The sequence below is a fragment of the Penicillium psychrofluorescens genome (genome assembly GCF_964197705.1).
Source record: "Penicillium psychrofluorescens genome assembly, chromosome: 3".
Lineage (NCBI taxonomy): Eukaryota > Fungi > Ascomycota > Eurotiomycetes > Eurotiales > Aspergillaceae > Penicillium > Penicillium psychrofluorescens.
The window spans coordinates 117445-142223 of record NC_133441.1 but is presented as its reverse complement, the minus strand read 5'-3'; the positions used below and the strand labels follow the sequence as shown (position 1 = coordinate 142223).

The 24779-nt window shown below is 52.2% G+C and overlaps 12 protein-coding genes across 12 annotated transcripts; 8 read left to right on the top strand and 4 right to left on the bottom strand.

Moving 5' to 3' along the window:
* Positions 1 to 199: 199 nt before the first annotated feature.
* On the bottom strand, positions 200 to 1329 carry PFLUO_LOCUS4185 (uncharacterized protein; the record flags this gene model as incomplete). Its single annotated transcript, XM_073781509.1, has 2 exons — positions 200 to 924; positions 981 to 1329. 2 exons carry the CDS (start codon positions 1327 to 1329, stop codon positions 200 to 202), a joined length of 1074 nt encoding a protein of 357 aa, XP_073638257.1.
* A 665-nt stretch (positions 1330 to 1994) lies between these two features.
* PFLUO_LOCUS4184 (uncharacterized protein) lies at positions 1995 to 3482 on the top strand (the record flags this gene model as incomplete). The annotated part of the gene is made up of 1 exon (XM_073781508.1): positions 1995 to 3482. The coding sequence occupies one exon, from the start codon at positions 1995 to 1997 to the stop codon at positions 3480 to 3482; it is 1488 nt and encodes a 495-aa protein (XP_073638256.1).
* Positions 3483 to 4800: 1318 nt separating this feature from the next.
* Positions 4801 to 6474, top strand: PFLUO_LOCUS4183 (uncharacterized protein; the record flags this gene model as incomplete). The annotated part of the gene is made up of 1 exon (XM_073781507.1): positions 4801 to 6474. The coding sequence occupies one exon, from the start codon at positions 4801 to 4803 to the stop codon at positions 6472 to 6474; it is 1674 nt and encodes a 557-aa protein (XP_073638255.1).
* A 1698-nt stretch (positions 6475 to 8172) lies between these two features.
* On the top strand, positions 8173 to 9971 carry PFLUO_LOCUS4182 (glycoside hydrolase 15 protein; the record flags this gene model as incomplete). Its single annotated transcript, XM_073781506.1, has 4 exons — positions 8173 to 8421; positions 8472 to 8568; positions 8632 to 9266; positions 9318 to 9971. 4 exons carry the CDS (start codon positions 8173 to 8175, stop codon positions 9969 to 9971), a joined length of 1635 nt encoding a protein of 544 aa, XP_073638254.1.
* A 155-nt stretch (positions 9972 to 10126) lies between these two features.
* Positions 10127 to 12118, bottom strand: PFLUO_LOCUS4181 (uncharacterized protein; the record flags this gene model as incomplete). The annotated part of the gene is made up of 8 exons (XM_073781505.1): positions 10127 to 10194; positions 10240 to 10345; positions 10398 to 11238; positions 11290 to 11410; positions 11459 to 11556; positions 11612 to 11694; positions 11749 to 11885; positions 11941 to 12118. 8 exons carry the CDS (start codon positions 12116 to 12118, stop codon positions 10127 to 10129), a joined length of 1632 nt encoding a protein of 543 aa, XP_073638253.1.
* A 647-nt stretch (positions 12119 to 12765) lies between these two features.
* PFLUO_LOCUS4180 (uncharacterized protein) lies at positions 12766 to 14761 on the top strand (the record flags this gene model as incomplete). The annotated part of the gene is made up of 5 exons (XM_073781504.1): positions 12766 to 13117; positions 13169 to 13644; positions 13699 to 14185; positions 14241 to 14362; positions 14414 to 14761. 5 exons carry the CDS (start codon positions 12766 to 12768, stop codon positions 14759 to 14761), a joined length of 1785 nt encoding a protein of 594 aa, XP_073638252.1.
* A 568-nt stretch (positions 14762 to 15329) lies between these two features.
* Positions 15330 to 16571, top strand: PFLUO_LOCUS4179 (uncharacterized protein; the record flags this gene model as incomplete). Its single annotated transcript, XM_073781503.1, has 4 exons — positions 15330 to 15454; positions 15511 to 15848; positions 15908 to 16078; positions 16138 to 16571. 4 exons carry the CDS (start codon positions 15330 to 15332, stop codon positions 16569 to 16571), a joined length of 1068 nt encoding a protein of 355 aa, XP_073638251.1.
* A 122-nt stretch (positions 16572 to 16693) lies between these two features.
* PFLUO_LOCUS4178 (uncharacterized protein) lies at positions 16694 to 17074 on the top strand (the record flags this gene model as incomplete). The annotated part of the gene is made up of 2 exons (XM_073781502.1): positions 16694 to 16702; positions 16844 to 17074. The coding sequence occupies 2 exons, from the start codon at positions 16694 to 16696 to the stop codon at positions 17072 to 17074; spliced, it is 240 nt and encodes a 79-aa protein (XP_073638250.1).
* A 1247-nt stretch (positions 17075 to 18321) lies between these two features.
* Positions 18322 to 18732, bottom strand: PFLUO_LOCUS4177 (uncharacterized protein; the record flags this gene model as incomplete). Its single annotated transcript, XM_073781501.1, has 3 exons — positions 18322 to 18419; positions 18472 to 18555; positions 18615 to 18732. 3 exons carry the CDS (start codon positions 18730 to 18732, stop codon positions 18322 to 18324), a joined length of 300 nt encoding a protein of 99 aa, XP_073638249.1.
* Positions 18733 to 19921: 1189 nt separating this feature from the next.
* Positions 19922 to 20356, top strand: PFLUO_LOCUS4176 (uncharacterized protein; the record flags this gene model as incomplete). The annotated part of the gene is made up of 1 exon (XM_073781499.1): positions 19922 to 20356. One exon carries the CDS (start codon positions 19922 to 19924, stop codon positions 20354 to 20356), a length of 435 nt encoding a protein of 144 aa, XP_073638248.1.
* A 1128-nt stretch (positions 20357 to 21484) lies between these two features.
* PFLUO_LOCUS4175 (uncharacterized protein) lies at positions 21485 to 22877 on the bottom strand (the record flags this gene model as incomplete). The annotated part of the gene is made up of 2 exons (XM_073781498.1): positions 21485 to 22482; positions 22544 to 22877. 2 exons carry the CDS (start codon positions 22875 to 22877, stop codon positions 21485 to 21487), a joined length of 1332 nt encoding a protein of 443 aa, XP_073638247.1.
* A 199-nt stretch (positions 22878 to 23076) lies between these two features.
* Positions 23077 to 24339, top strand: PFLUO_LOCUS4174 (uncharacterized protein; the record flags this gene model as incomplete). The annotated part of the gene is made up of 1 exon (XM_073781497.1): positions 23077 to 24339. One exon carries the CDS (start codon positions 23077 to 23079, stop codon positions 24337 to 24339), a length of 1263 nt encoding a protein of 420 aa, XP_073638246.1.
* Between the last annotated feature and the right edge of the window lie 440 nt (positions 24340 to 24779).

Below are 24779 nucleotides of genomic sequence, written 5' to 3'. Positions count from 1 at the left end.
TTTGGGAACGTTGTTGCCTGAGGCAGAAACAAAATGTTCCTCCCTAATCCAGTAGACTGCCGAGATAACTAGGAGAAGATATGTAATCCGATGATTATGGATCATTGATAATTAATCATGGTTGTCATAGCATATACATTCGTTCCGCAAAGCATATACTCTTGGCTGTACACAGTAATATATACAATCCCCCCGATCTCTAGTGCAGCAGTTCCTTTAGCCATGATTTAACCTTCTTTCCCTGCTCCGTCTCGGTATTGTCGCCCAAGTATAGATTATAGATAGGCGCAACATGGCCCTCGCGGTGGCCAATAAACAGTTCCACAGACGGGAAGCCCTCTTTGAACTTGGCGGCAAAGTCCTGGATTATGGGCAGGAGAATCTCATTGCCCCCGCCGGTGATCAGGACCGTGTTGACGGGGAACGACTCGAACCAGTCCGTTGGCGCAGTGGACAGATCCGTGTAGTAATCCCGCGTCGCTTTGCCCAAGTACGCACTCGACCATGGACCCGCCACGCTCGGCGTGATCAGGTCACCACCCGAGTAGATCTCCTGGTCCGGGAATTCGGTGTCCAGTAGCGTCCATGGAGCGATCATGGCGGCACCACCCAGATTGCCCGACAGAGACAGTGGCGCGATCTGGGGGTGTGGGTGCGCGATATGCGACAACACGCCGCTGACAAGATTCCCGCCGGCCGAGTCGCCGCCCAGGAAAACCGTGCTGGGGTCACGGTTGGGCTGCGACACGATGTAGCGCATGCACTCCACGGCCTGGCGCAGCTGCGTCGGGTAGGTGCCTTGCGGGGACAGGGTATAGGTCAAGCTGAAGACGGCGACGCGCTTGCCGGAGCGCTCGAGCTCGCGGACGACATTGGAGTAGAACTTGAAGTAGCCCATGTTGGCGGGCAGCGCAAAGCCACCACCTGAACAAGGTCAGTAATGAACGTTGGGGTTTTTGTTTAGGAGAAATGGCCCTGACCATGGAACCACACCAGCACATTCGGCGCATTGCGGTCCCCAATCCAGTGGCCCAGGGCACCGTGTCCCAACTCCACCGATTCAGGCACGCGACCAGATTTCTTCGCGAACCGATTGTAGATCTTGTCGGAGGTTGGCGAGACGAACTGAATCTGGCTGGGCGACATGCGCGCGGTGACCTTGCGGAAGATGGCGTAGCCAAAATGCAGGAACAGAGTCTTGGCCTGGCGCTCGGAGCGCCAGATACCCGTCAGGAGGGCATAGAAGGCGGCCAAACTCACGGAGACCAGCGCGGGCAGTAAATCGAGCTTCTCCGCGAGAGAGAGCTTTACCTGAGGATTGAACAGCATGATGGATGGAGTTGGAAAGACCGAGCAGGCATCGTGACTCCTGATAAGTGGCAGTTGAGTTTATCGCGTGCTGTTGAACCTCGGGCCAGCGAAAAAGAAAAGGGCGTCGATCCCCTGTCGCAGAGCTATCCATTTGTGGTATCGACCGTTTTTTTTTGTTGGGCCGAGGTCGTGGTGGAGACCGCCCCTCGGCTGGAGATGGGGGACATTTTGTGAGCAATAGTAGTAGTATGACGGTGAATACTGAGTTGGAATAGAAACCGAAAGGCAGTAGAAGCAATTATTACCTATGTAGGAGTCTAGGAGTCTAGGAGTAGAATCGGAGGGGTAGTTCACTCGAGAGCCACGAGGCCAGCACATGGCGCCAGATCGGTGTGACACGATGAGTTAGGGCAATAATCACGAACGGATGAATGCATCTCCCCGCTTCCCGGACGCTCGGAGAAAACCCCATTATGATCACCTCCAAGCTAACGCGATAATAATCAAACATACTATGATGCACCTTCACGCAGAGCCCCCGTGGCGATCCACCGCAGATCCTTACGGTCTGGAGTGAAACCGAGGCATGTGAAGCGCCTCAAACACGGCAAGCCTTAAAACTGCTCCGAGTCCACCTGCACTGATCACAATTCAACCATCTTCGAAAGAAAAGGAAAAAAAAAATGAACGGACACGCCAACGTCGAGTCCGAGCGCCACTTCGATGTGATCGTCGTCGGCGCCGGCATCTCCGGCATCAACGCGGGCTACCGCGTCCAGAGCGAGCTGCCCGGCAGGAGCTATGCCATCCTCGAGGCTCGTGATGATCTGGGCGGCACCTGGGACCTGTTCAAGTACCCGGGAATTCGCTCCGATTCCGATCTCTTCACCTTCGGCTTCGCCTGGAACCCCTGGAACTCCGACCACCCGATCGCGGAGGGCGCCGACATCAAGAAATATCTGCGCAGCACCGCGCACAAGTTTGGCATTGACTCCCACATCCACTACCGCCATCGCCTGCTCGGCTCCGACTGGTCCTCCGCTGACAATACCTGGTCGCTGTCCGTCGATCACGATGGGAAGACCAAAACCTACACGGCGCGCTTTGTCATCTTCGGCACCGGCTACTACGACTACAAGGAGCCGCTGAAGGCGCAAATCCCTGGCCTCGATAACTTCCAGGGCCAGATAATCCACCCGCAGTTCTGGCCCGAGGATCTGGACTATAAAAACAAAAACGTGGTTATCATCGGCAGCGGTGCCACCGCCGTGACGCTGCTCCCCAACATGGCCGAGGATGCCTCGCGGGTCACCATGTTACAGCGCAGCCCGTCTTATATTCTCTCCATCCCCAACACGATCCGGAGCCGCTGGCTGCGTTATCTGATGCCCACATATCTCTACGAGCGGATGCAGCGCATCATGTGGATCACGTCTGCGCGCTTTCTCTTTCTCTTCTGCCAGCGATTCCCCAGCTTCGCCCGCTGGGTGTTGCGCCTCAGCTCCCGCCGACAGCTGCCCAGCCACATCTCTCTCGACCCGCACTTCAAGCCGCACTACAACCCATGGGATCAGCGCATGTGTCTCTGTCCCGACGGAGATTTCTACAAGGGTCTCCAGACGGGCAAGGCCGATATCAAGACCGATACCATCAAAAGTGTGACTAAAAAGGGCATCATCCTCAATTCCGGCGAGCAACTCGATGCTGATATTATCATTACGGCCACCGGACTGAAACTCCAAATTGCGGGCGGCTCCTCGCTGGCGGTGGACGGCGAGAAGATCCACCTGGCCGACAAGTATCTCTGGCACGGTGTCATGCTCCAGGATCTGCCTAATGCGTCCTTCGTCATTGGTTACACGAACGCTTCATGGACGCTGGGTGCTGACGCCACCGCCCACTTCATCATACGTCTGCTCAAGGATATGGAGGAACGCAAGATGGTTGCGGCTGTTCCACGCCTGACGGCAAAGGATGCTGCCGTCCTGCAGGATCGGAAATTGCTCAACCTCAACTCAACCTATATCACCAGCGCTGAGGGCAGATTGCCCAAGGCGGCCGATCGCGGACCCTGGCAGCCACGCGATAACTACTTTACCGATCTCCAGTTTGCTAAGAAGGGCAACTTTGAGGAGGGTTTGGAGATGGTGCCAGGGCCGAAAATGGCGTGAACAGGCGTGGAATGATATTTTATGACAGCATGACAGTGAATTTATGTGATGGCTTTTTTTGTGTGTAACTAGTAGACTTGAGCATTATTGATTTCACATCCTTTCTGCGAGTCAGCTTAGGTGTCCCCAGTCTTGTTAAGACAGACGTACTGGAAGTTTTCACGGCAAGAGACTAAATGATTCTGAACTTCGCCTGTGTCTGCCATTGGCTTTTCTGTCGAAATGGATGGGAAGAGGAAAAATTTGGACTTTGTAGTTAAGGAGGGTGCGCGTCCAGGCATTCAGGCACGTAGCATGGAAGACGAATCGCACTAAGGACCGCCTCTCTCCAGCTTATCAGTTCTGTTTTGTACTGCCCTCCAACCAACTGTCAAACCCTCCGACGCCTCGTGGGATAATTCAGATGACCCTGATCTCGGAGTCTCAAGAGTACTGGGCAGACGAGAATGGGATCTGTAAAAAAAAAGTATTCCAGTAAGCCGTTGTTGTTGTTGTCCAAATGACAGTAGTTTGCAGACTTGATCGACGTATTCGCTAAGTAGACTCCGTTGTCGAACATATATTCTTTGTATGAGGTGCGTGTAGCATCCTCAGGCATTCAGCTTGGGTCCTAGCCAGATAGTCGACTAGAATCTGATTTATTGTACTATTTAGCACGGGCAGTCATTCATAAAAATCGTTAATATTGTCATGCATTCTGCAAGAAGGCTTGGTCCCGGCCGGAAGGGCCTTCGTAGACTTGGCTGCAATAGTTTATTTTCGGAGTCGTGGATAGATTGTCGACTGGAAATCATTGGAAATATTAGAGGGTTCCCTCCCAGGTACATTTTCCCCACCTGCCAGGCACACTATTCCCGGCCCATCCCATTTGCCCTAAATCCTGCAACCCCACACTTTACCCCAGATAGATGCAACCCGGAGTGGCCGTTGTGTTGCATTGCATCTCGATCTGCAATCTACCAGAGGTATGGCCCAAACAAATTCCTTCCCTCAATCAGCCGGGCACAAATAGTCGTATCCCAGTGCGCTGACGCCGGCTGCCCTGCATGTCATTAACAAGATCCCTGTGCTCTGAGACTCCGCATGATCATCCACCCCGCCGGGTTTCCCGTTTCGGTGAATTCATTGAATCATGGCAGCCATCCTTTTGCGGGGCGCTAGTATAATCGTGACAACAAAGCTATACCGAGGAGCCACATGTTGAAGTTGTCGGTGGATGACCCCTCCGCAGTCAGTCAGCCTGACCGACCGAGATTCGTATTTATATCTGTTGTTCTGCCAGGTATAGTTGAAGCTCAAATACGGGCAGTCTGTTGCAATGCTGTTCCTAGTGCAGTTGGCCTTGATGGTCATTCTGCCCGCTGCTTTGGCTTCTCCCACAGTCATCATCTCACAGCCCCAGGCCACCATTGTTGGCTCATCGGGACTGAATAACGTCGACAGCTTCAATGGTATTCCATTTGCCCAACAGCCAACGGGCTCGCTTCGACTAAAGCCCCCGCAGCCCATTCAAACCTCTCTAGGCACCGTACAAGCAACCGGAGTTGCCAAGTCCTGCCCTCAATTTTTCTTTGACGACAACTGGAGCGCCTTCCCGTCATCAGTCCTGGGCGATCTGCTGAACCTTCCGCTCTTCCAGAACGTCACCGATGCGGGAGAAGACTGCCTGAACCTTAACATTAATCGTCCGTCAGGAACTGAAGCCGGTGCTAAACTGCCAGTGCTGGTTTGGATTTTTGGCGGCGGCTTCGAACTTGGCTCCACTACCATGTACGATGGCGGCAGCTTTGTCGCTGACTCCATGGATTTGAATATGCCCGTTCTCTTTGTTGCAATGAACTACCGCTGCGGAGGTTTCGGATTTATGCCCGGAAAGGAAATATTGAAAGATGGCTCGTCGAACCTCGGCCTGCTGGACCAGCGGCTTGCTCTAGAGTGGGTGGCAGACAATATCGAGGCATTCGGTGGTGACCCATCTAAGGTGACCATTTGGGGCGAGTCTGCGGGTTCCATCTCCGTCTTCGACCAGATGGCTCTTTATGATGGTAACAACACTTACAATGGTTCGCCTCTATTCCGCGCAGGCATCATGGACTCTGGTAGCATGGTGCCTGCCGATCCAGTCGATGGTGTCAAGGGCCAGGCCGTCTACGACGCTGTTGTCAAGGAGGCAGGTTGCAGCAATGCAACCGACACACTCGAGTGTCTCCGAGGGTTGGACTACAGTGATTTCTTGAATGCAGCCAATTCCGTTCCGGGTATCTTAAGTTACAATTCTGTGGCTCTGTCGTACCTACCTCGACCTGACGGCACGGTGCTGACTGACTCACCGGAGAATCTCGTTACTAGCGGCAAATATGCTAATGTCCCTTTTATCGTCGGCGATCAGGAAGACGAGGGAACCATATTCGCTCTATTTGAGTCCAATATCACAACAACATCTGAGGTTGTCGACTACTTGCAGGACTTTTTCTTCTTTGACGCCACACGAGGAGAGCTCGAGCACCTGGTTGGGCTTTACCCGAATATCACCACCGACGGTTCTCCGTTTCGTACTGCATCGATGAACGACTGGTATCCGCAGTATAAGAGAATCGCAGCCATCCTTGGCGATCTTACTTTTACCCTCACGCGTAGGGTGTTCTTGAACCTGGCGGCTAAGGTCAAGCCCGACATTCCGTCTTGGTCCTATCTGGCCTCTTATGACTATGGCACACCTATCTTGGGCACCTGCCACGGCTCTGATATATTGCAAGTCTTTTACGGCATTCTTCCTAACTATGCATCCAAATCCATTCACACATACTACCTTTCGTTTATATACGACCAGAATCCAAATTCTCGGGCGAACGATTACATGAACTGGCCTCAATGGAGCGGCAACCACAGTCTGATGCAATTCTTCAATGACCACGGTGCTTTACTTCCTGATACTTTCCGCCAAGCGTCTGCTAGTTTTATCCAGCGGAATATTGCCGACTTTCATATTTAAAGGTTGTCATTTTAACGAATGTGCCTACAATGTGGTGGAGATTTCTGTACATGGCTCTATATAACGAGAATATGAATGAGAATGAACAATATTTGGAACTCTACAGAGAAATATCCAGGCTGCGTTTATGTGCAGGATGTGAAAATTTTTAGATTTCATTCGGGCTGAAAGATTGGGGCCTAAACGTATTTGTATTAGCAAATAATCCTGTAGAGAGAAGAGAGGCAGTGAAAGCGCCAGATTATAGCAAATTAGTTTCTGGTTATTAAATTTAGTCAAGGCTCTGTCAAGTTTCAGCGTGATCTACCTCCATGTCGCCGTCACTGTCGCAGTAGTCCCAAAGCAGCCTGTTGGCACGACATGAGACCGATTTGGGTCGCTCTCCCATGTCGCAAACCTGTCCGTCTTTTCGATGAACTTGTATTCGGTAACTGGCGTGATCCATATTGCAGTAAGTCCCATTCCTTGGATATAGATCAACTTTGGATATCAGCAACGCATCACAATTCTCTATTGCAGACATACCTGGTTCGTAATGCCTTGCCAACTGCCGCCGCAGTAAATCTGCTGCAATTTATTAGACCTCGAAGTAGGACGGAGGGGTTGTACATATTGGATTCCGAGAAAGAGCGACAATAGACCGGGCAACCTGCCAATCACCATGGGACGCAACCCCCCAAGTCTCTTCATGAGAAGCCATAGGCAGAACAAGGTCCTTACACGTATGCTGTGTATTAGATAGTTTCTGCTGGACAAAAGGAAACTGGAGACACGTCACTTGTGTAAGCGACGCCAAGCTGTAAATAGCAGTTTCTCTGGAGAAGGCCTTGGCTAGAGCAGGATAGGACCTCTTGGCATTCTTCACAACTCCGCATTCTAGTAAATTCGACCCCACATGATGCATGGAAGTTAGGATCGGCTCACATGTGCTGAACATGATCACAGCCAGGGACGGGGGCAACAAGTAAGGCGATTGGTCCAAGCCCCCGTTTCTCGAAACGCGACCGACAGGGGACGGCAAATTTGCGGGGTTCGAAGACGCTTCAGTCCGTTGGCAAAACGAGAAAATGGTTAAGACTTTGATTTCAGAGTAATGCGAAATTAAATGCAAAGAATCAGCAACAGCACCGGGAGATCGTCGGATAGGACGGTCCTACCGGAGATGGACGAGATCGGGAATAGCTTCACGTCCGACTGTAAAAGCGAAAGTGTAATTCCCCTCTCCCCATACTCCGGACTCCGAGAGAGAGAGAGATGGTCTCGCTGTGGACTTACGAGACTTGCTTAGACCGCCACACAGAAATATTTAGACCGATCCAGCGACTATTAAATCTCATAAATTCCCCGATGTTAAGCAACACCACCCACATCGCCTTTCAAGCCCTCGCGATGGCCCCTTACTTCTTGACTGCGCTCTGGACGCTCGCCCTCAGTCGGGCGGTTCTGGCCATACCAAAGCTGGCTCCACGTGCGACCACTAGCTTGGATACCTGGCTCTCGTCCGAGACGGCAGTGGCACGAGAAGCTATCCTAAACAATATTGGATCTGCAGGAGCGTGGGCGAAGAGCGCAGACTCAGGAATTGTCATCGCTAGTCCGAGCACGGATAACCCTGACTGTGAGTGATCACGATACAGTATAGCTGTCAAGGCTGACGAACAAGATTATTACGAGTGGACACGAGATGGGGCCTTGACAATGAAAACGCTTATTGACCTGTTCAAGGACGGAGATACCGGCTTGCTCAGTGTGATCGAAGAGTACATCAATGCCCAGGCTTATATTCAGACCATTTCAAACCCGTCGGGAGATCTCTCATCCGGAGGTCTTGGTGAGCCCAAATTCAATGTGGACGAGACCGCGTTTACCGGCTCCTGGGGCCGTCCTCAGCGCGATGGTCCGGCGCTCCGAGCAACCGCGCTGATTGCTTTTGGTCAATGGCTCCTTGTAAGGGCTTGGTTGTCCGTGTCTGGCCTGAAACTAACTTTCAATCAAAGGATAATGGCTACAGCTCCTCGGCTATGGATATTGTCTGGCCCATTGTTAGGAACGACCTCTCCTATGTCGCGCAGAATTGGAACTTGACTGGTTATGGTGAGGCCTATCTACTATGATGCATTCTTCTTTTTAAATGTTTTAACTAACAAATCCTTACAGATCTATGGGAAGAAGTTGATGGCTCTTCGTTCTTTACAATTGCCGTGCAGCATCGCGCTCTGGTTGAAGGCAACACGTTTGCCAACCAAGTCGGATCGGAATGCTCATACTGTGAAGTTGCGCCACAGGTCTTATGTTTTTTGCAGTCTTTCTGGGCAGGCTCTTACGTACTTGCTAATTTTGGAGACAGCCGCTCCGGCAAGGATTCCAACACCCTACTGGGGACCATTGTAACTTTCGACAAAGATGCTGGTTGCGATGACAGCACCTTCCAGCCTTGCTCCTCACGGGCATTGGCAAACCACAAGGTTGTGACAGACTCTTTCCGCTCCATTTATACTCTCAACTCAGGTATCGAAGACGGCGTCGCCGTTGCCGTGGGTCGTTACCCAGAAGATACGTACTATAATGGAAATCCCTGGTTCCTATGCACGCTCGCGGCGGCCGAAGTGTTATATGATGCGTTGTATCAGTGGAACCGCATTGGCTCACTGACTATTAACGACATCTCTCTGGCCTTCTTCCAGGATGTGTATAGTTCGGCTGCCGCTGGAACCTATGCCGCATCCAGTGAAGAATACCAATCGATTACGAGTGCTGTAAGGACATATGCAGATGGATACGTGAGCATTGTGGTATGTTTAAACGAGATTGATATTTTCTTTTCTTTCTAACACCTTAGACAGCAAGAGCATGCAATGACGAATGGTTCGCTGTCGGAACAATTTGACAAGGCCGACGGACTTGAGCTGTCGGCACGCGATTTGACCTGGTCATATGCCGCATTGTTGACGGCGAATATGCGGCGGAATTCCGTCGTGCCCGCTGCATGGGGGGAGACCTCGGCTAGCAGTATTCCGGCAACGTGTATTAGTGGATACACTTCCACCGGAACGTACAGTTCGGCCACCTATACGAGCTGGCCTAGCGCATTGGCGAGTATTTCAGGATCAACGACTACAGGCTCGACTGCATCATCCGCAACAATTTCAGTGACGACAACCAACACTGCATGCACGACTCCTACCTCCGTGGTCGTAACCTTTGATCTGATTGCAACCACAGTGTATGGCGAGAACATCAAGCTTTCGGGCTCAATTGAACAACTTGGTGACTGGGATCCGGACGATGCCATCGCATTGAGCGCAAGCGAATATACTGAAAGCGACAATTTATGGCATGTGACGGTGGATCTGCCGGCCGGCACTACTTTTGAGTATAAATACATTCGCGTGGAAAGCGATGAAAGTGTCGAATGGGAAACCACCTCAAATAGAGTCTATACAGTGCCGTCAGCCTGTGACGCTACAGCTGCAACAGAGAGTGATATTTGGAGTTGAGCTTAAGGGACGGACTCCTTTGCTAAAGTGACAGGAAAGGACTGTGTGCTTATTATTTGACAGACGCATAAATATAAGTTTTTTGATTGGGTATAATGCAAGGTTAATGATAGTCAAAAGCTGCCTCTATCTGATGGACCTTGACCCTGATGCGGTTACAATTGGTAGTTGCGGATGAACAAGCCAAGGAACGAGGCAAGTAGCGAACATGCGAGTGAGACAACTAAACTGTTAGTTTCCATGAAGATTTAGAGAGAGAAGAACTCACGATACGTATATTTTAGACCCGAGAGATAGCACATCACCACGATTTCTCGGAGGCGGCCTCCGAGTTGGGCAATGTAAGCCGTGTCCGCCATGGCGCGTCGGATGACCTGTCAAAGTTACTAACAATAAGACATAATTATGCCTAAGAGAGAACTATACCTTCTTTGAGCCAGGTCCGTGCAGATTCGACTGAAGTTGTTTCTGAAATTCCAAGCCCAAAGTCGTATTACTGACAGTGACCCCGGCAGTCATGGCAAAGCTGATCAACAGCATGTATCCTGCGGTCGCCATAGCCACTTCTTCCTGTTGTAGCATAACAGTCATGGCTATGAACGCCGATCCAGACGCAACACCAGTCCCTATACCTCCAGGCATAATGAAAAGCGACTCCCAAATCCCAGTCTGACCGTCCCAGGTAAAATAAAGCAGCACATAGGTGACTGATGCCACGAGACCAGCAAGCACCAGCAGGGCCTTATAATACCCGGTGCGGCGAATAAAGATTCCAGCAAGGAGACCACCGATCGTGTTGCCCACCACGGCTGGGACTAGATGTCCACCGGACGCGGTAGTGGAGGCTTGTTGGGTCACCTGGAAATACAACGGCACGGAGAACATCATGCCAAGCTGTGCCGTAATTTGCAAAAATCCAATAAGATAGCTGATGGACACATTAGGCCGGCGGAGGATGCGGAGGTCGAAGATGGGATCTCGTGCAACATAGGCCTCCACGAGGGTAAAGGCCACCAACAAAGCAATTCCACCAGCACCCATGAATAGCGTTACCCATGAGCGCCAGGGAAAGGACTTGCCACCTTGATCCAAAAGAACTGTAATTGCCAAAATAGCCGTACCCAGAAGGGCTAAGCCAAGGAAGTCTACTTGGCGGAGTGTTGATGCGGAACTGCCTTTGCTTAAAGACGATGGCGATGAGATTTGGAGTTTAATGACGACGAGAAATGCAGCGAAAGCAACAAAGGGGGCTTGGAGAAGAAATAGCCTAGACCAGGGTTAGATGGGTATCAAGTTGGGGAAATATACCCTAACATACCATCGCCATCCGATTGTGTCGCTCAGCCATCCCCCCAGCGGCCCACCGATGCTACGGCCAAGAGTCATCGCTATATTCACATAGGCTCTCCAGCTGGCAACTTCGCGTTTGGGAACGATGTCTAGAACATATCAGTAAAAATTTCCAGCAGATCAATCATGACACAAACCGGTGATAATCACTGATGAGATTGTCATTGTTCCAGCACCGCCCACACCGCTGATTGCACGACCAAGAATGATCATCCACATCTGCGATCCGACGCCACTGTAGAAAGATTGTTAGAGCTGCATCAACTGCAAAGAAATTATTTCCTACATACCAGATTATACATCCCACCGCAAAAAGGAAATATGAGATCAAGAGCAGTGGCTTGCGGCCGTAGATATCAGACAGCTTTCCATACTGCGATAGCGGTGATTAGAGGTAAATCTACAATTCTTCTCAAAACCTACTTACCATGGGCTGTGCTGCGCAAAGACCCAGTGTGTATGCCGTAGAGAGCCAGCTCGCGTCACGAAGGTGATCGAATTCAGAAGAGATTCGGCCCGTGGCGGCCATGACGAGCGTCGCGTCGGCATTGGAGATAAACTCGCCTGCGCCAGAGTGAGTAATGTACTCTCCTGCAGCAAATATTCATTATTGTCACACCTAGCAAGAGCACTGCAATTATGGTGCCAACCCCCGTCAAGGCCTTGACATTTGGCTCATCCGGATCGGACAGCAGCGGGCTTTCTTCATCAATGGCGCGTCCATCGATGGATCCGGGCTTGTGAACTGACTGCGATTCTGCGCTATGCGTATCCGAATCGTCAAGTATAGCGACCATGATGGATTTCTAGCTGATGGAAAGCAAATAGCGTAATCTGTCAGATGAGAATTCCCAGGGTCAAAAAAGCCCTGTAGCGATAGTTATTCGCCCTCGACTCCGTCGACGGGAACATCTGCGTGCCTGGGCCAGCGGGGCCTTGGACATTGCGTTATTCTCTAGTCCATCTCGCGTGGCTCCTGCAGCTTCATCGAGCGTTCCTCATTGCCGGTTCAAAGCACGTCATTTGCGATGCCAGACGCCCATGCTCCACAGCGCACGGGCCAAGGAGAAATCCTTCGCTGGAATGTGCTTTTCCTGCTCCCGGAATGCCAATAATTACGACTACTCTACTTATCATTTGCAGGATATGCACTGCGGATGGCATAACAAACCCGCTGTCCGACTCTCGTGCTGAGTATAATCGCTTACACTAGGCTCAATAATGAAACAAATAGATCGATCGAATTGCATGCTACGGGGTCGCAATCAAGTCCACGGATGGCATCATCGCTCCGGCTACACTATCGGCACTGCAAGCTCTCCACCGGGATCCACATGGATGTTTCGAGCTTATCAGATAAATGCCGCTTCATCGGCATGCCACTTGGATAATTCACCACGCCCCGCGGCAGCTATCGTTGCGCCAATAAACACCCCCAATCGCCATGAAACTCAACACTGCTCTCGCTGGCCTGCTCGCCGTCATCGAGGGCACAGCAATCGCTCAAGCGGATACGCAGTCCGTATTGCAAGCGGTGCTAGGGTCCAGTGAATCATCGCCAGTGCCATCACTGTCACGTCGACGACCGAACATTCTTTTTATCATTACGGACGACCAAGACCTGCAGCTCAACTCGATGGCATATACTCCCCTGACCGCAAAACACCTACGCGACAAAGGCACCGCCTTTGCCAACCATTTTGTTACTACCTCTCTCTGCTGTCCATCTCGAGTCTCTCTCTGGAGCGGTAGACTGGCCCATAATACAAACGTTACGGACGTGAGTCCACCATATGGTAAGACCGTTGCAGCTCTAGGCCGATTTTGAATACGACTAATTGTCCCAGGTGGCTACCCGAAATTTGTGGAGCGCGGATTTAACGATAACTTTCTTCCGGTCTGGCTTCAACAAGCCGGATATGACACCTACTATACTGGAAAACTCTTTAATGCGCACACGGTTGAAAACTATGATAGCCCACACGTCAATGGGTTCAACGGATCCGATTTCTTGCTTGACCCTTACACCTACGCATACCTGAATGCGACCTTTCAGCGAAACCACGACCCTCCCGTAAGCTACGAGGGCCAGCACACGACTGATGTGATTACTGAGAAAGCACTTGGCTTCTTGGATGATGCTTTGGAGGGAGACCGGCCATGGTTCATCGCACTGGCTCCCATCTCACCGCACTCAAATGTCGACCCCGCTCGTCTGAACGGCGGGGAGGTCTCGTTCTCTGCCCCTATTCCCTTGGAACGGCATCGGCATCTATTCGAAGGTGTACAGGTACCTCGAACAGAGCATTTCAATCCGGACGAGGTAGGTGCATGGCCACTTTTTTTTGGTGTTCCACAGATCTGACCTTTTTACCAGCCAAGCGGCGTTAGCTGGATACAAAATCTTCCCAAGCAGAATGAGTCCGTCGTGGAGTACCATGACCACTTTTACCGGTCCCGTCTGCGCGCTCTACAGGGCGTGGACGAACTTGTGGATGCGGCCGTTACGCGGCTAGAGGAGAGCGACCAACTCGACAACACTTATATCATCTATACATCGGACAACGGGTTTCATATCGGCCAGCACCGGCTGCCGCCCGGAAAGACCTGTGGGTTTGAAGAGGATATCCGAGTTCCCTTCTTCATCCGAGGGCCTGGTGTAGCCGAGGGGATGGTGCAGAATGCGGTCACCACTCATATAGATCTAGCACCGACGTTTTTCCAGCTGGCCGGGATTCCGACAAGGGATTATTTTGATGGCACACCTATACCGATCAGTCCCAGCTCCAAAGTAACCCGTCACGAGCATGTGACCGTAGAATATTGGGGCAAGGGAGTCGCGGAAGGGGCATTTGGTGGCATCGGTCAGTTATTATTTTGTCAAATGTCCGAACAGTGGGTACTGATATCAATTTTCAGGACCCAGCGGTTCGAACATGATCGGAAACCACACTTACAAGTCAGTTCGGCTCATAGGTGAAGGCTATAATTTGTACTATTCGGTGTGGTGCAACAACGAGCATGAACTTTATGATCTTTCAGTAAGTTCGCGTTCCTTTTCACTCAAAAACCCTGTGCTAATTTCCTTGAAGACCGATCCTTACCAGCTACACAACTTATACCCTTTAATTTCTCGAGCTAATTCCACGGAGCCTCGAATTCTCGGGCGTCGTTTGTCCGATGCTATATCCCGTCTAGATGCTCTTCTGTTGGTTTTGAAGTCTTGCGTGGGAATTAACTGTATCGAGCCCTGGAATGTCCTCCAGCCAGATGACTCCGTGCGTACTCTACGGGATGCTCTGGACGTTGAATACGACAGCTTTTACCATCAACAGCCTGCCGTGTCCTTTGATTGGTGTGATGCTGGATATGTGATTGAAGCGGAAGGCCCCCAAGTGGCATTAACTAGACATGGCTTGAACTGGGATATTTGGACATAGCCAATAATAATGTGGAAAATAACTTGATATTCTAAAGTGGATGAATTGCCAGAAAAATGATTTTCTGAAAAGTAGAATTCTAGCATGAAGTGTTGGCAACAAGAGATCCGGCCCACCGCGTACCGGGAAATGGATCCCTTGCATCCAGGAGAATCAACACCAACGCGCTGCCAAGAAGGGCTTTGACAAGCAATCAATCCAGTCTGAATACACTAATAATTCAAACGAGGCTTGCCAATTCCTGCTCTTAGTCCGTCGGTAAGGTGATTTTGATTCCCAACCGCCGATGGGGCTCATCAAATCCACCCTAAATTGCGCCATAGCCCCCCGCCGTGTCGCGACATGGACTAGGCCCCATTTCACAGCTAAAGCGGAATCTAGATGCTGTTATACAAATGAGAAGCTGTGAAATTTGTGCTAGGTACTCTGGGGGCTGCGTTCTTATAAGAAGCATCATCTGCCGCCGAAAAAAGTACGGTCAAAGCAAGCCAGATGCGACTGCTCGAGCTTCTCACTCTGTGAACACTATTTTTCTACAATATTGACCCGTGACTGGCCGGATCCAAAGATGGTTTCTCAAGATAGTCTTCCTGAGAAAACTACCCCGCGTGAAGAGGTGCTTGAGTCGCCTCCAAGCAATGTCGGCCATGGTATCATCAAGGACTGGGATAATGAGTCTCGGATTCGAGTTAAGTAAGTGTCAGAAGCTATCGCAAAAATGACAGCTCTAAAGATTCTTTTTTCAACAGAATAGACTTCATTTTGATTCCCTGCCTCGCCTTGGCATTCTTTTCTTTGCAACTTGACCGGGGTAATATCAGCGCTGTATTGACTTCGACTATCACGAAAGACCTGAATATCACAACCAACCAGATCAACATCGGGACACAGCTGTTGTCTGTGGGAATTGTGCTCTCTGAGATACCATCCAACATTATCATGCAAAGGATAGGACCTCGCGTTTGGCTGTCCGGCCAGCTCTTTGCGTGGGGACTCGTTGCGACCTTCCAGGCCTTTATTCAGTCGTACCCAGCTTACCTGGTAACCCGTGTCTTACTCGGACTGTGTGAAGGTGGTTTTATTCCAGGTGAGTGAGCTCCACTTTATCATATATCGTGAGACGTCTGATTGACATACTCGACGCAGGTGCTCTCTACTACTTGTCCACCTGGTACAAGAAAGACGAGACAAGCTTTCGCACCGCTCTCTTTTTCTATGGGCAAATGTTTGCCTCGGCTACATCCAGTTTAATTTCTGCCGGTCTTCTTCGACTATCTGGAACGGGAGGCCTGGAAGGATGGCGGTGGATCTTCTTGGGTAGGCCCTTGTTATTGCCCGTTACGAAGCGCCTAGCTAACCTGGACCTGTTCATACAGTCGAGGGTCTCATCACCCTTTTTGTTGGGATTGTTTTTACCCTTCTTGTTCCCCCTGCAGCAGGCGATGGCCGTGCTTTGATTGGCATGGGTCGTTGGAGTTATTTTAGCGAGCGAGAGACACAAATTATCCGCGATCGAGTTCTGCTGGACGATCCTCGCAAGGCCCGTGGGCAGATTCAGATCTCACGGTCTGACATCTGGCAGACTGTTTGCCAACCGCGCATTCTGCAACACGCCTTTTTGACCTTGGTCTCAATGTCCGCATTCCAAGGGTTGACCCAGTACACACCTAGCCTGATCAAGTCCCTAGGATTTGGAGCGGTCCGAGCCAATGCCCTAGCGTCTGTACCTGTGTACTGCAGTGTTGTGTGGCTGACTATCCTGGCTTATGTCTCGTATGGTTCCACCCCAATTAGAATGAGACCAGAATAGTACGTACTAACCTTCTCTGATAGTGATCGAGTCGGCCACCGTGGGCCTTTTGTCTTTCTGGCCATTACTTGGAACGTCATCTCATACGCTTGTCTGCGGACGAGTACCTATTCCACATCAGCATGGCACCAGTATGGATTCATTGCCGTAGCTAATGTGTCCTATTGCAGCATGCAGTATGTTTGAAGCCAATTCTTGAACTAGAATATGTGACTAACTGACGAAGTATCCTCAACGTTGGTTGGCTTTCAATGTATTGCACAACCCCTCAGGAACGAAGTGTTGCGATGGCACTTCTTGTGATGGCCGCCAACTGCGCTGGTATCTCGGGGTCCCAGATCTTCCGCACGTCTGATGCTCCCAAGTATTTGCATGGCCTCACGGCTATATGTGCGCTGGCCGGAGTGTCATGGGTGCTTGTCCTGGTTCTCGGTTGGCAGTACTATATCAGTCGCAAGAAGGCCTCCGTAGTTGATAGTGAGGCAAACCGTGTAAGGAAATAAAGCGTTGCCACACCTGATTCTTTTATGAGCTACGATTGTGGTTTGGGTTTAGCGATGATATTATATTGAATTGCGTTTAATCTATCTTCCCTTCAAGGTGTCATTTGCCCGTATGGCTTCCACCGATGCAAATGAACTACGTAAATAGTCTCCATGCTTCAATATGCAGATGCATTCACAAAGAAGATTGTGCCAGACCAGATATGGCGAACCGCTCCACCTAGCATTAGGACCTAGGTGAGAAGTCCATCGGTTCGACAGGCCCGAGCCAAAAGTACGGTTCTAATGAAAAACTCAACCTACATACTTAGAGTATGTACTCTCAGCTATGCAACTAAAATAAAGGTACCGAGGAATGAACCAAGCGGACCAGGGATCTACCGATGTGGTTCAGATCAAGTCGACATAGTATCGGGAAACCGCGAAGGCACCGGTATCGATACAGAGACAATGAACAGACAAAAAATAGCTAATGTCGGTTGGGTAAGATTCTTGGTTAATGCGAAACAAACCTTTTTACCAGCTGACGCGGTCAAGTGGAGCACCGCGTGAGATGGCGGCGGCACTGCGTACGTCTTGATGTTCGTCTATAATGAGCATGATACTTGCATTGAGGCAAATGAATTGTTTTGAATTCAGATGCGATCATAATCTACTGCCACCATGTCTCGGTTTGATGTGGATGAGGCGAGGTGGCGGGGCTCCCATTCGGCGATGGTTGTTTGGATAGGCTAGGTACATACCTTCATAAAAGATTTGCTGTGGGGAGAGCGGACGAAGAACCAGAATGCTATCTTGTTCCTGACTTGATGTGAACTATTAATCATGGAGTGGTTTAGAGAGGCAAGCCCGCGATCAGGATTGGGTTGCGCTCTCGGAAGGAGAAGGTCTACAGCATCGGTTGTCAATCCAGACAGTACATAGCCCGTTCGCCATATATATATATTGTATCAATCAGGTCGATCCGGGAGTGTCCGAATTGATGCGATGGTATCTTATTTTACTGCCAACCGTGGGCTGGGCTCTGTAGATGACTTGGGCGTCATTTTGGTTTAATGCGTAATCCAGAGATCCCATGACAAAAGATAAATCATCCCAATTTCATTATTAACGCCAGTTTATAACCCCGCAAGAGTACTAATACATCACACAAAATCCACGGTTGAAGTAGATGGCATAGTCGACGTTCCTTCGTTTCATCCTTTCATCCCGACATTATGATTTCCCTGTCTCCTAGATCTCAAGGTCTATCGGCGATGGGATTCAATGGCAGCCTGGAATGATCGGATTGTGTCCAGGGGTCGTTCTAGACGATTCCGGGTCGGGTTCGAAAGGTCCGGGTCGGCTATGTCTCGTCAGCATCGGGGTCCTCGCTCATGTTCTCAGGCGCAACTTACAAATAACCCGGCCATCCCGGTCTTTGTGCTGCATGCTCCGCAGTGATACAGTATCTCGAGTCGCTGGTTGGGTATTCACCGCAACTGTAACGGTAGTTAGTCTTGTGTGGCAGCCAATAGCCCAGGAGTTATCCGCAACGTACTTGGCTGTGCCTCATACAATGCCAGGTTGGGGTCGTTCTTGGTGTGCAGAGCCGTCTTTTGGCTGTCTTGCGAGTTTATAGAGCCAGTGCGCTCAGTCGACGAACGTGGAAAGGACATTGTGCGCGTGTGTGTGAGTGCGTGTGGAGTGACGGATCGTTCAAATATCGTGGGCAGCCGATTTGGGTCTAACAAGGGGCAGTAGGGCTGTGGGAAGGCAATGCTTATATATGTGCTATGTACGGAGCCACTCATCCCTAAGAATAGAATTTTGTTCCGGCACGCAAGCCGTGGCAACAGTGACGGATCGGACTGGCTGGTTGGGGCAAGGGCGGATCTGCTGCCTGTGATGCCAGATGACGTGACAGGCGTGGACGCGCGGTTCCGAGTGGTCGGCCAAGCTTCGCCTAGTGACTAGCAGAATGCTTAGTCCAGCGGTTGGCCAATTAGCCCTGCGAGGGACACGCAAGCGCTCGGTGGCTGATGGTCGCTTTGGGATTCAGGTACCCGGGGCGATCCGTGGATGGGCACACCATTGCAGGAACCATGATCCTAATCAATACTACTGGTGTCCCCAGAATGCGACAGGAACATTCTTGGTATCCCCCCGTCCAGCGTCCCAGACACGCCGACCGACCGGCAACCGGGAACTGTGTCTTTCTTAGGGTCATGGCGCGGAAATCCGATCTCTGTTGTATCTGTGCAACTCCACCGGGCAAGGTTTGACACTAGCGGGATCCCTCCTGACTTCGGGGACGAGGCTAAGACAACCAGGCAGCTAAATTACTGCCTTGGCTCGGGGGATTGCACAATAATAATACCAGTGGTGGGGAGAGTAATCAGAGAGCATAACCGGTGGATCTCTTCATGACTCCAAACAGAATGGCGAGGACCATGATTACCTCACGGCAATGTCACTGCCTTCTTGATCCGGCGAGGATGAGCCGCAACCAGCCAACGCCCACTCTTCCCCGACATTCCGGAAATCGAACCTTCGCCTCCATTCTTCCCACATTCCAGGGGGTTGGCAGGGGTGGGACCAACCAGGTGTCCATGTGCGCCATGTGGTACACACCTCTCACTGCACCGGACAGAGATACTGTTTCATCAGCCCAGTAATCTATGACCTTGTTCGGGCGTCACATCCTACACGATTCCATTGTATCCGTATGTATCCCGACGATCGCACGAATTTGATGGAGCTCGTCGAGGGTGGACATCTCCGGAGATGTAAGGGAGTTGGACCCGACTCACATTGGAGCGTTCTCAGACAGCATCATTCCCATGGACATGGAGACCCGACCGAACCATGTCTCAGCCTGATTTCGGTGCCCCTGGGGCCGTGCTGGCTGCAGGCTACGGCGTTCTCGAACCAGGAGCATCATCGCAGTCTGATTCTGAAACTTGTCCCAGGGGTCGTCGCTTCCGAAGGTGCTGGAATGGCTGTTCCTCGGGAAGTATTGAGCTCGAGAACTACCAGCAATTGCTGGAGCAGAGCGCGAGCCACTTGGACCCCTTCGCAGGAGAACTGGACCAACAGCTCCGTGACCGGGACGGAAATAGCGCCGACAAATTCCGGACGGTAGGTTCCCACGGACAGCTGCGTTTCCCGATCGCCCAGTGCTGTTCGGCAGCCCGCGATGCGATGGACCAGCTGCTGTCTCGTGGCACCGTCCGTGGTATGAGAACTGACCAGAGCTCTGGCGTTGGCGAGAAATCCCCGGGCCACGAGCAACTTCACTGAAGGCGCGGTCAATCAGCTCACCTAGATGACTCGCTCTGCCCTTCCGCTGGTCCTCCCTGAGGGTGTCTGGGAGGATTGATCTCCATTCTTCATCGCCCAGAAAACATCCTTCGCCGCAACTGAGCGCTTCAAACACCAAAAAGCTCCGGATGGAGACTAGCAGTGTCCGACAGATCCCACGGACATGTGCCCGCGGTCCCCGGATGCGGAAAATATGGGAGATGTCCCGAGGATGCAGTAACTACAGTTGCTGGCCAGTGTGATTCACCATCTCATACACTCCAAGGAGGCAGGCCGCCATCAGGGTCCCGTCCGTCAAAGCCGAGGATGACTTGCTGAGCAGCCGTGCGAGCTGTCTCAATGCCTGCCCATACATCTCGCGGCTGGTGGCCAGTAGTCTCTGATTCCTCTTCTGTCGGCTGGTTTGCAACGATCCCAGAATGCGCAAAGCCCAGTCCACCGTCTGGCTCGACCTACCAGCGGAGTCCCGAGCCACATCGAACTAGCTCACGTCGACTCGATTTCGATATTCATTAACTTAGCCGTAGAAGCTTGTATGAATCAAGGCACCGAACCCCTCTCGATACTATTAGTCGATGGCTCCTGCAACCAAGCCCGGCGAGAATTTTTCGTCTATCGGAAAGCCCATATCCTATCTGTGTCCCTGGTGCAGGGATATCACATCGCGCTCGCTGGAGTTCCGAGGCTGAAGGGATGGGTTTGAAAACCGGTGGTAGTAAAAATTACGCTCTCGAACATATCCCGAGCACTGGATGTCCCTCCGCTGGCAGGTATGATACGCGGGATGCATTTTATCGCATTACGATTGACTGAGTCCCTTTGCTTGGAGTGCCGCCAAAATTCGTCTTCGCCCACCTTGACGCGTCGCTGGAGACAGGCTGCGCAGTGCCTTTGCTACGCGGCACGCCCACCATTCGATCACAGACAGACAATCACTGAGACGGACGTGAACCTGATGAGTCCTACTGTCCAGGCCCATGTTGCGAATACGAGGTGGCTCGCGTGTCTGCGGGGGAGTCGATCGAAGGATCTCCCGGCCGCCATATGAATATGTATTTTCTGGTCTTTCTTGATTCTTGTTGTGTTACTATTAGATATATACACACTCTAGTAGCTTCGGGGCAGCTCGAGAACTTTCTCGCTCACGTAGTTCAAAATCATCTCCCGGCTCACCGGTGCGATCCGAGGCACTAGGCACTCGCGCAGGTACCGCTCCACATCGTACTCCATCGCGTAGCCCATCCCGCCATGGGCGAGGACCGCTCGCTCACACGCCGTGAACGCAGCTTCAGCTGCCAGGTACTTGGCGCTGTTGCACGCCACCCCGATGGAGTGGAAGGGGACGGAGCCGTCGTTGGTATCGTAGAGGCGCGCCGCGTGGTAGGTGGCCAGCTTCGCCGCCTCCAGCTTCATGTAGGCGTCCGCCAGCGGGTGCGCCACGCCCTGGTTCTGCCCGATCGGTCGTCCAAAGACGACGCGCTCCTTAGCATACTGCGAGGCCTTCTCCAGGGCCGCATAGCCTAGACCGAGCGCTTCACCGGCCAGCAGGCAACGCTCGGCGTTCATGCCGTGCAGGATGATCTTGAAGCCCTGGTTCTCTTGGCCGATCAAGGAGGCAGTCGGAATATCATAGTGATCAAAGAAGACTTCGTTCGCGTCCACGGCGCGGCCGCCCATCTTCTTGATCTTGCGCAGGTCCAGCCCCCTGTGGCTGCGGTCGATGTCGATACAGAACAACGATAGCCCCTCGGTCGCCTTCTGCACTTCCTCCAGCGGCGTGGTTCGGGCCAGCAGGATCATCTTCGACGCGACTTGCGCACAGGTAATCCAGATCTTCTGACCCGAGACCGAGTACCCATCTGCGGTCTTCGTGGCGAGGGTCTTTAATCGCAGGGTGTCCAGCCCGGTGTTGGGCTCGGTCACCCCGAAGCACGTTCGCCAGGTGCCATTGATGATGTTGGGGATCGTAGTCTCGAGCTGCTCCTGCGTGCCAAACTTGGCCAGCGGCTGTGTCGCGTAGACATTGGCATGAATGGCTTGTGCGCCAGCCATGCCGGCCCCAGACTGGGTGATTGTCTGCATCATCATGGTGGCCTCGGAGATTCCTGTGGCGTTGAATTAGCAATCGGCTTGTCAGCGGTGGCGGCGGTCCCATGATAGACGTACCGAGCCCGGCACCTCCTAGCGATTCGGGTAGCGCAATACCGAGCCAGCCATCTTTGGCCAAGGCGGCATGAAACTCCTTAGGGTCTTTCTCCTGCTGGTCGCGCTCTTGCCAGTAGGTGTTGGGGAATTTGGAGCAAATATTCGAGATGGCCTCTCGCACTGTGAGCTGTTCATCACTGAAGCCGGTCATCTCCATCAGCTCGCGTCGCGCCGAGGTGGAGAATGCCGCGCGCACAGTCGGAACGCGAGCAATGGGTGTCCGGCATGGTGATTGTCGGGATGATATTGTGGCCCGATGCGACCAGAGGAATCGCTGCCATTGTATCCGAGACATGATTGCAAATGATGTTTCTTTGTCCGGGTGGTTGGGAGTAAATCGTCTGGACCGGGGCTTTATATGTACTGTGGGTCGTTGCGATTATCATATAGCCGACCTGGGATGCTGATTGCCGACTGCGGGGTCCACTCAAGACCGAGCTGGTCGTGAAAAGCAGCGGATGGTCTCTGTAGTGTCCTCATATTATTTCAAAAACATGCGGTTGTTTCATTCTCAGCACGCTTTTCGTCCGTTGGGTCGGCCGGGTTGCTGTCCTGCCTCGGTCGGGCGACTGTACTCCAGTACCACTTCGTATGGTCACCGGCGTGCTCCTCTAGCTGGGGTGACGGTTGTCAGTCTCGAACAAGCCATTGCAGCACCATTTTGCACTCGGCAGCTGGCCGATCTCGGGGCGCGCGTCATCAAGGTCGAGCGGCCGGGCGTCGGAGACTTTGCGCGCCAGTATGACTCCCGAGTAAAAGGTCTGGCATCCCATTTTATGTGGACCAATCGATCCAAGGAGAGCTTGGCGCTGGATCTCAAGGAGGAGAAGGATCATGCCGTCCTGATGAAATTGCTGGAACATGCCGATGTGCTGGTCCAGAACCTGGCTCCCGGGGCCAGCGCGCGGTTGGGTCTCTCGCACGAGGCACTGCAGGCGAAACACCCATCCTTGATCGTCTGTGATATCTCGGGCTACGGACAAGACGGTCCGTATCGGGACAAGAAAGCGTATGATCTTCTCATTCAGAGTGAAGCCGGCCTTCTGTCCGTCACCGGCACCGGCACCGAACCAGCCAAGGTGGGCATTTCCATCGCAGATATTGCGGCCGGCATGTACGCCTACAGCAACATCCTGTCCGCGCTGCTGCAGCGTGGCAAAGATGGCCTCGGGTGCCGGATTGATATCTCGATGCTGGAGAGTATGGTCGAATGGATGGGGTTCCCGATGTACTACGCCTTTGACAACGCGCCGGCGCCGGTGCCAGCCGGCGCCTCGCATGCTTCGATCTATCCGTACGGACCGTTCGAAACCGGCGACGGGCAATCGGTGATGTTGGGCATTCAGAACGAAAGAGAGTGGGCCAAATTCTGTCATACCGTCTTAATGCAGCCCGAGCTGGCGACGGATCCCCGGTTTTCGACCAACGCACTCCGAACAGAAAACCGGCAGGCACTCCAAACGATCATTACTGCCGAGTTCGCGCAGTTGACGGCAGAGGAGACCACCGCCCGACTCGACGTCGCGGTGATTGCCAACGCCAATGTCAACGACATGCGCGGTGTGTGGGAGCATGCTCAACTGCGAGCTCGGGATCGCTGGACGGACGTGGACACGCCTGCTGGCCGCGTCCCGGCCCTTCTCCCACCGGGATCCACGAAGGACGCAGCGCAGGGCGGATATGGCGCCCGCATGGATTCGGTGCCCCGTGTTGGGGAGCATAACCAAGCCATTCTCGCCGAGCTGGGCCTGTCGTGACAATCAGTACATGGTTATGGAGGGCAACATATCCCGTGATGGCATGTAAACAGAGAGCGAGATTTCTGGGCCGTTGCCCGTGGGGTCTGCCACCTCCAAATATCGGCGCCGCCAAAGAACCACCAAACTCTGTTGTAGACTAACGGCTTCTTCTGGCGCCTAACATATAGTTGTGCGACCTGAATTCCTTCATATAGATCCATCTCTCGCGACCCACGTGACCGTATACTCGATTAATCCTTGTCCTTCGTTCTTCTTTCTTCTCGTCAATAGCCAATCGTATCGTATCCCTGCCACCACTTAGCCTACTTAATTCGGTCGGCCATTACATGTTAACCATTAGCCCGGATTCCATTATTACTATGTGTGGCAGCAGGATGTGACTGTTGGTGCCCCCGGATTACATAACGCCCTCGGTCTCCCCCGCCAGTCGGCTATAT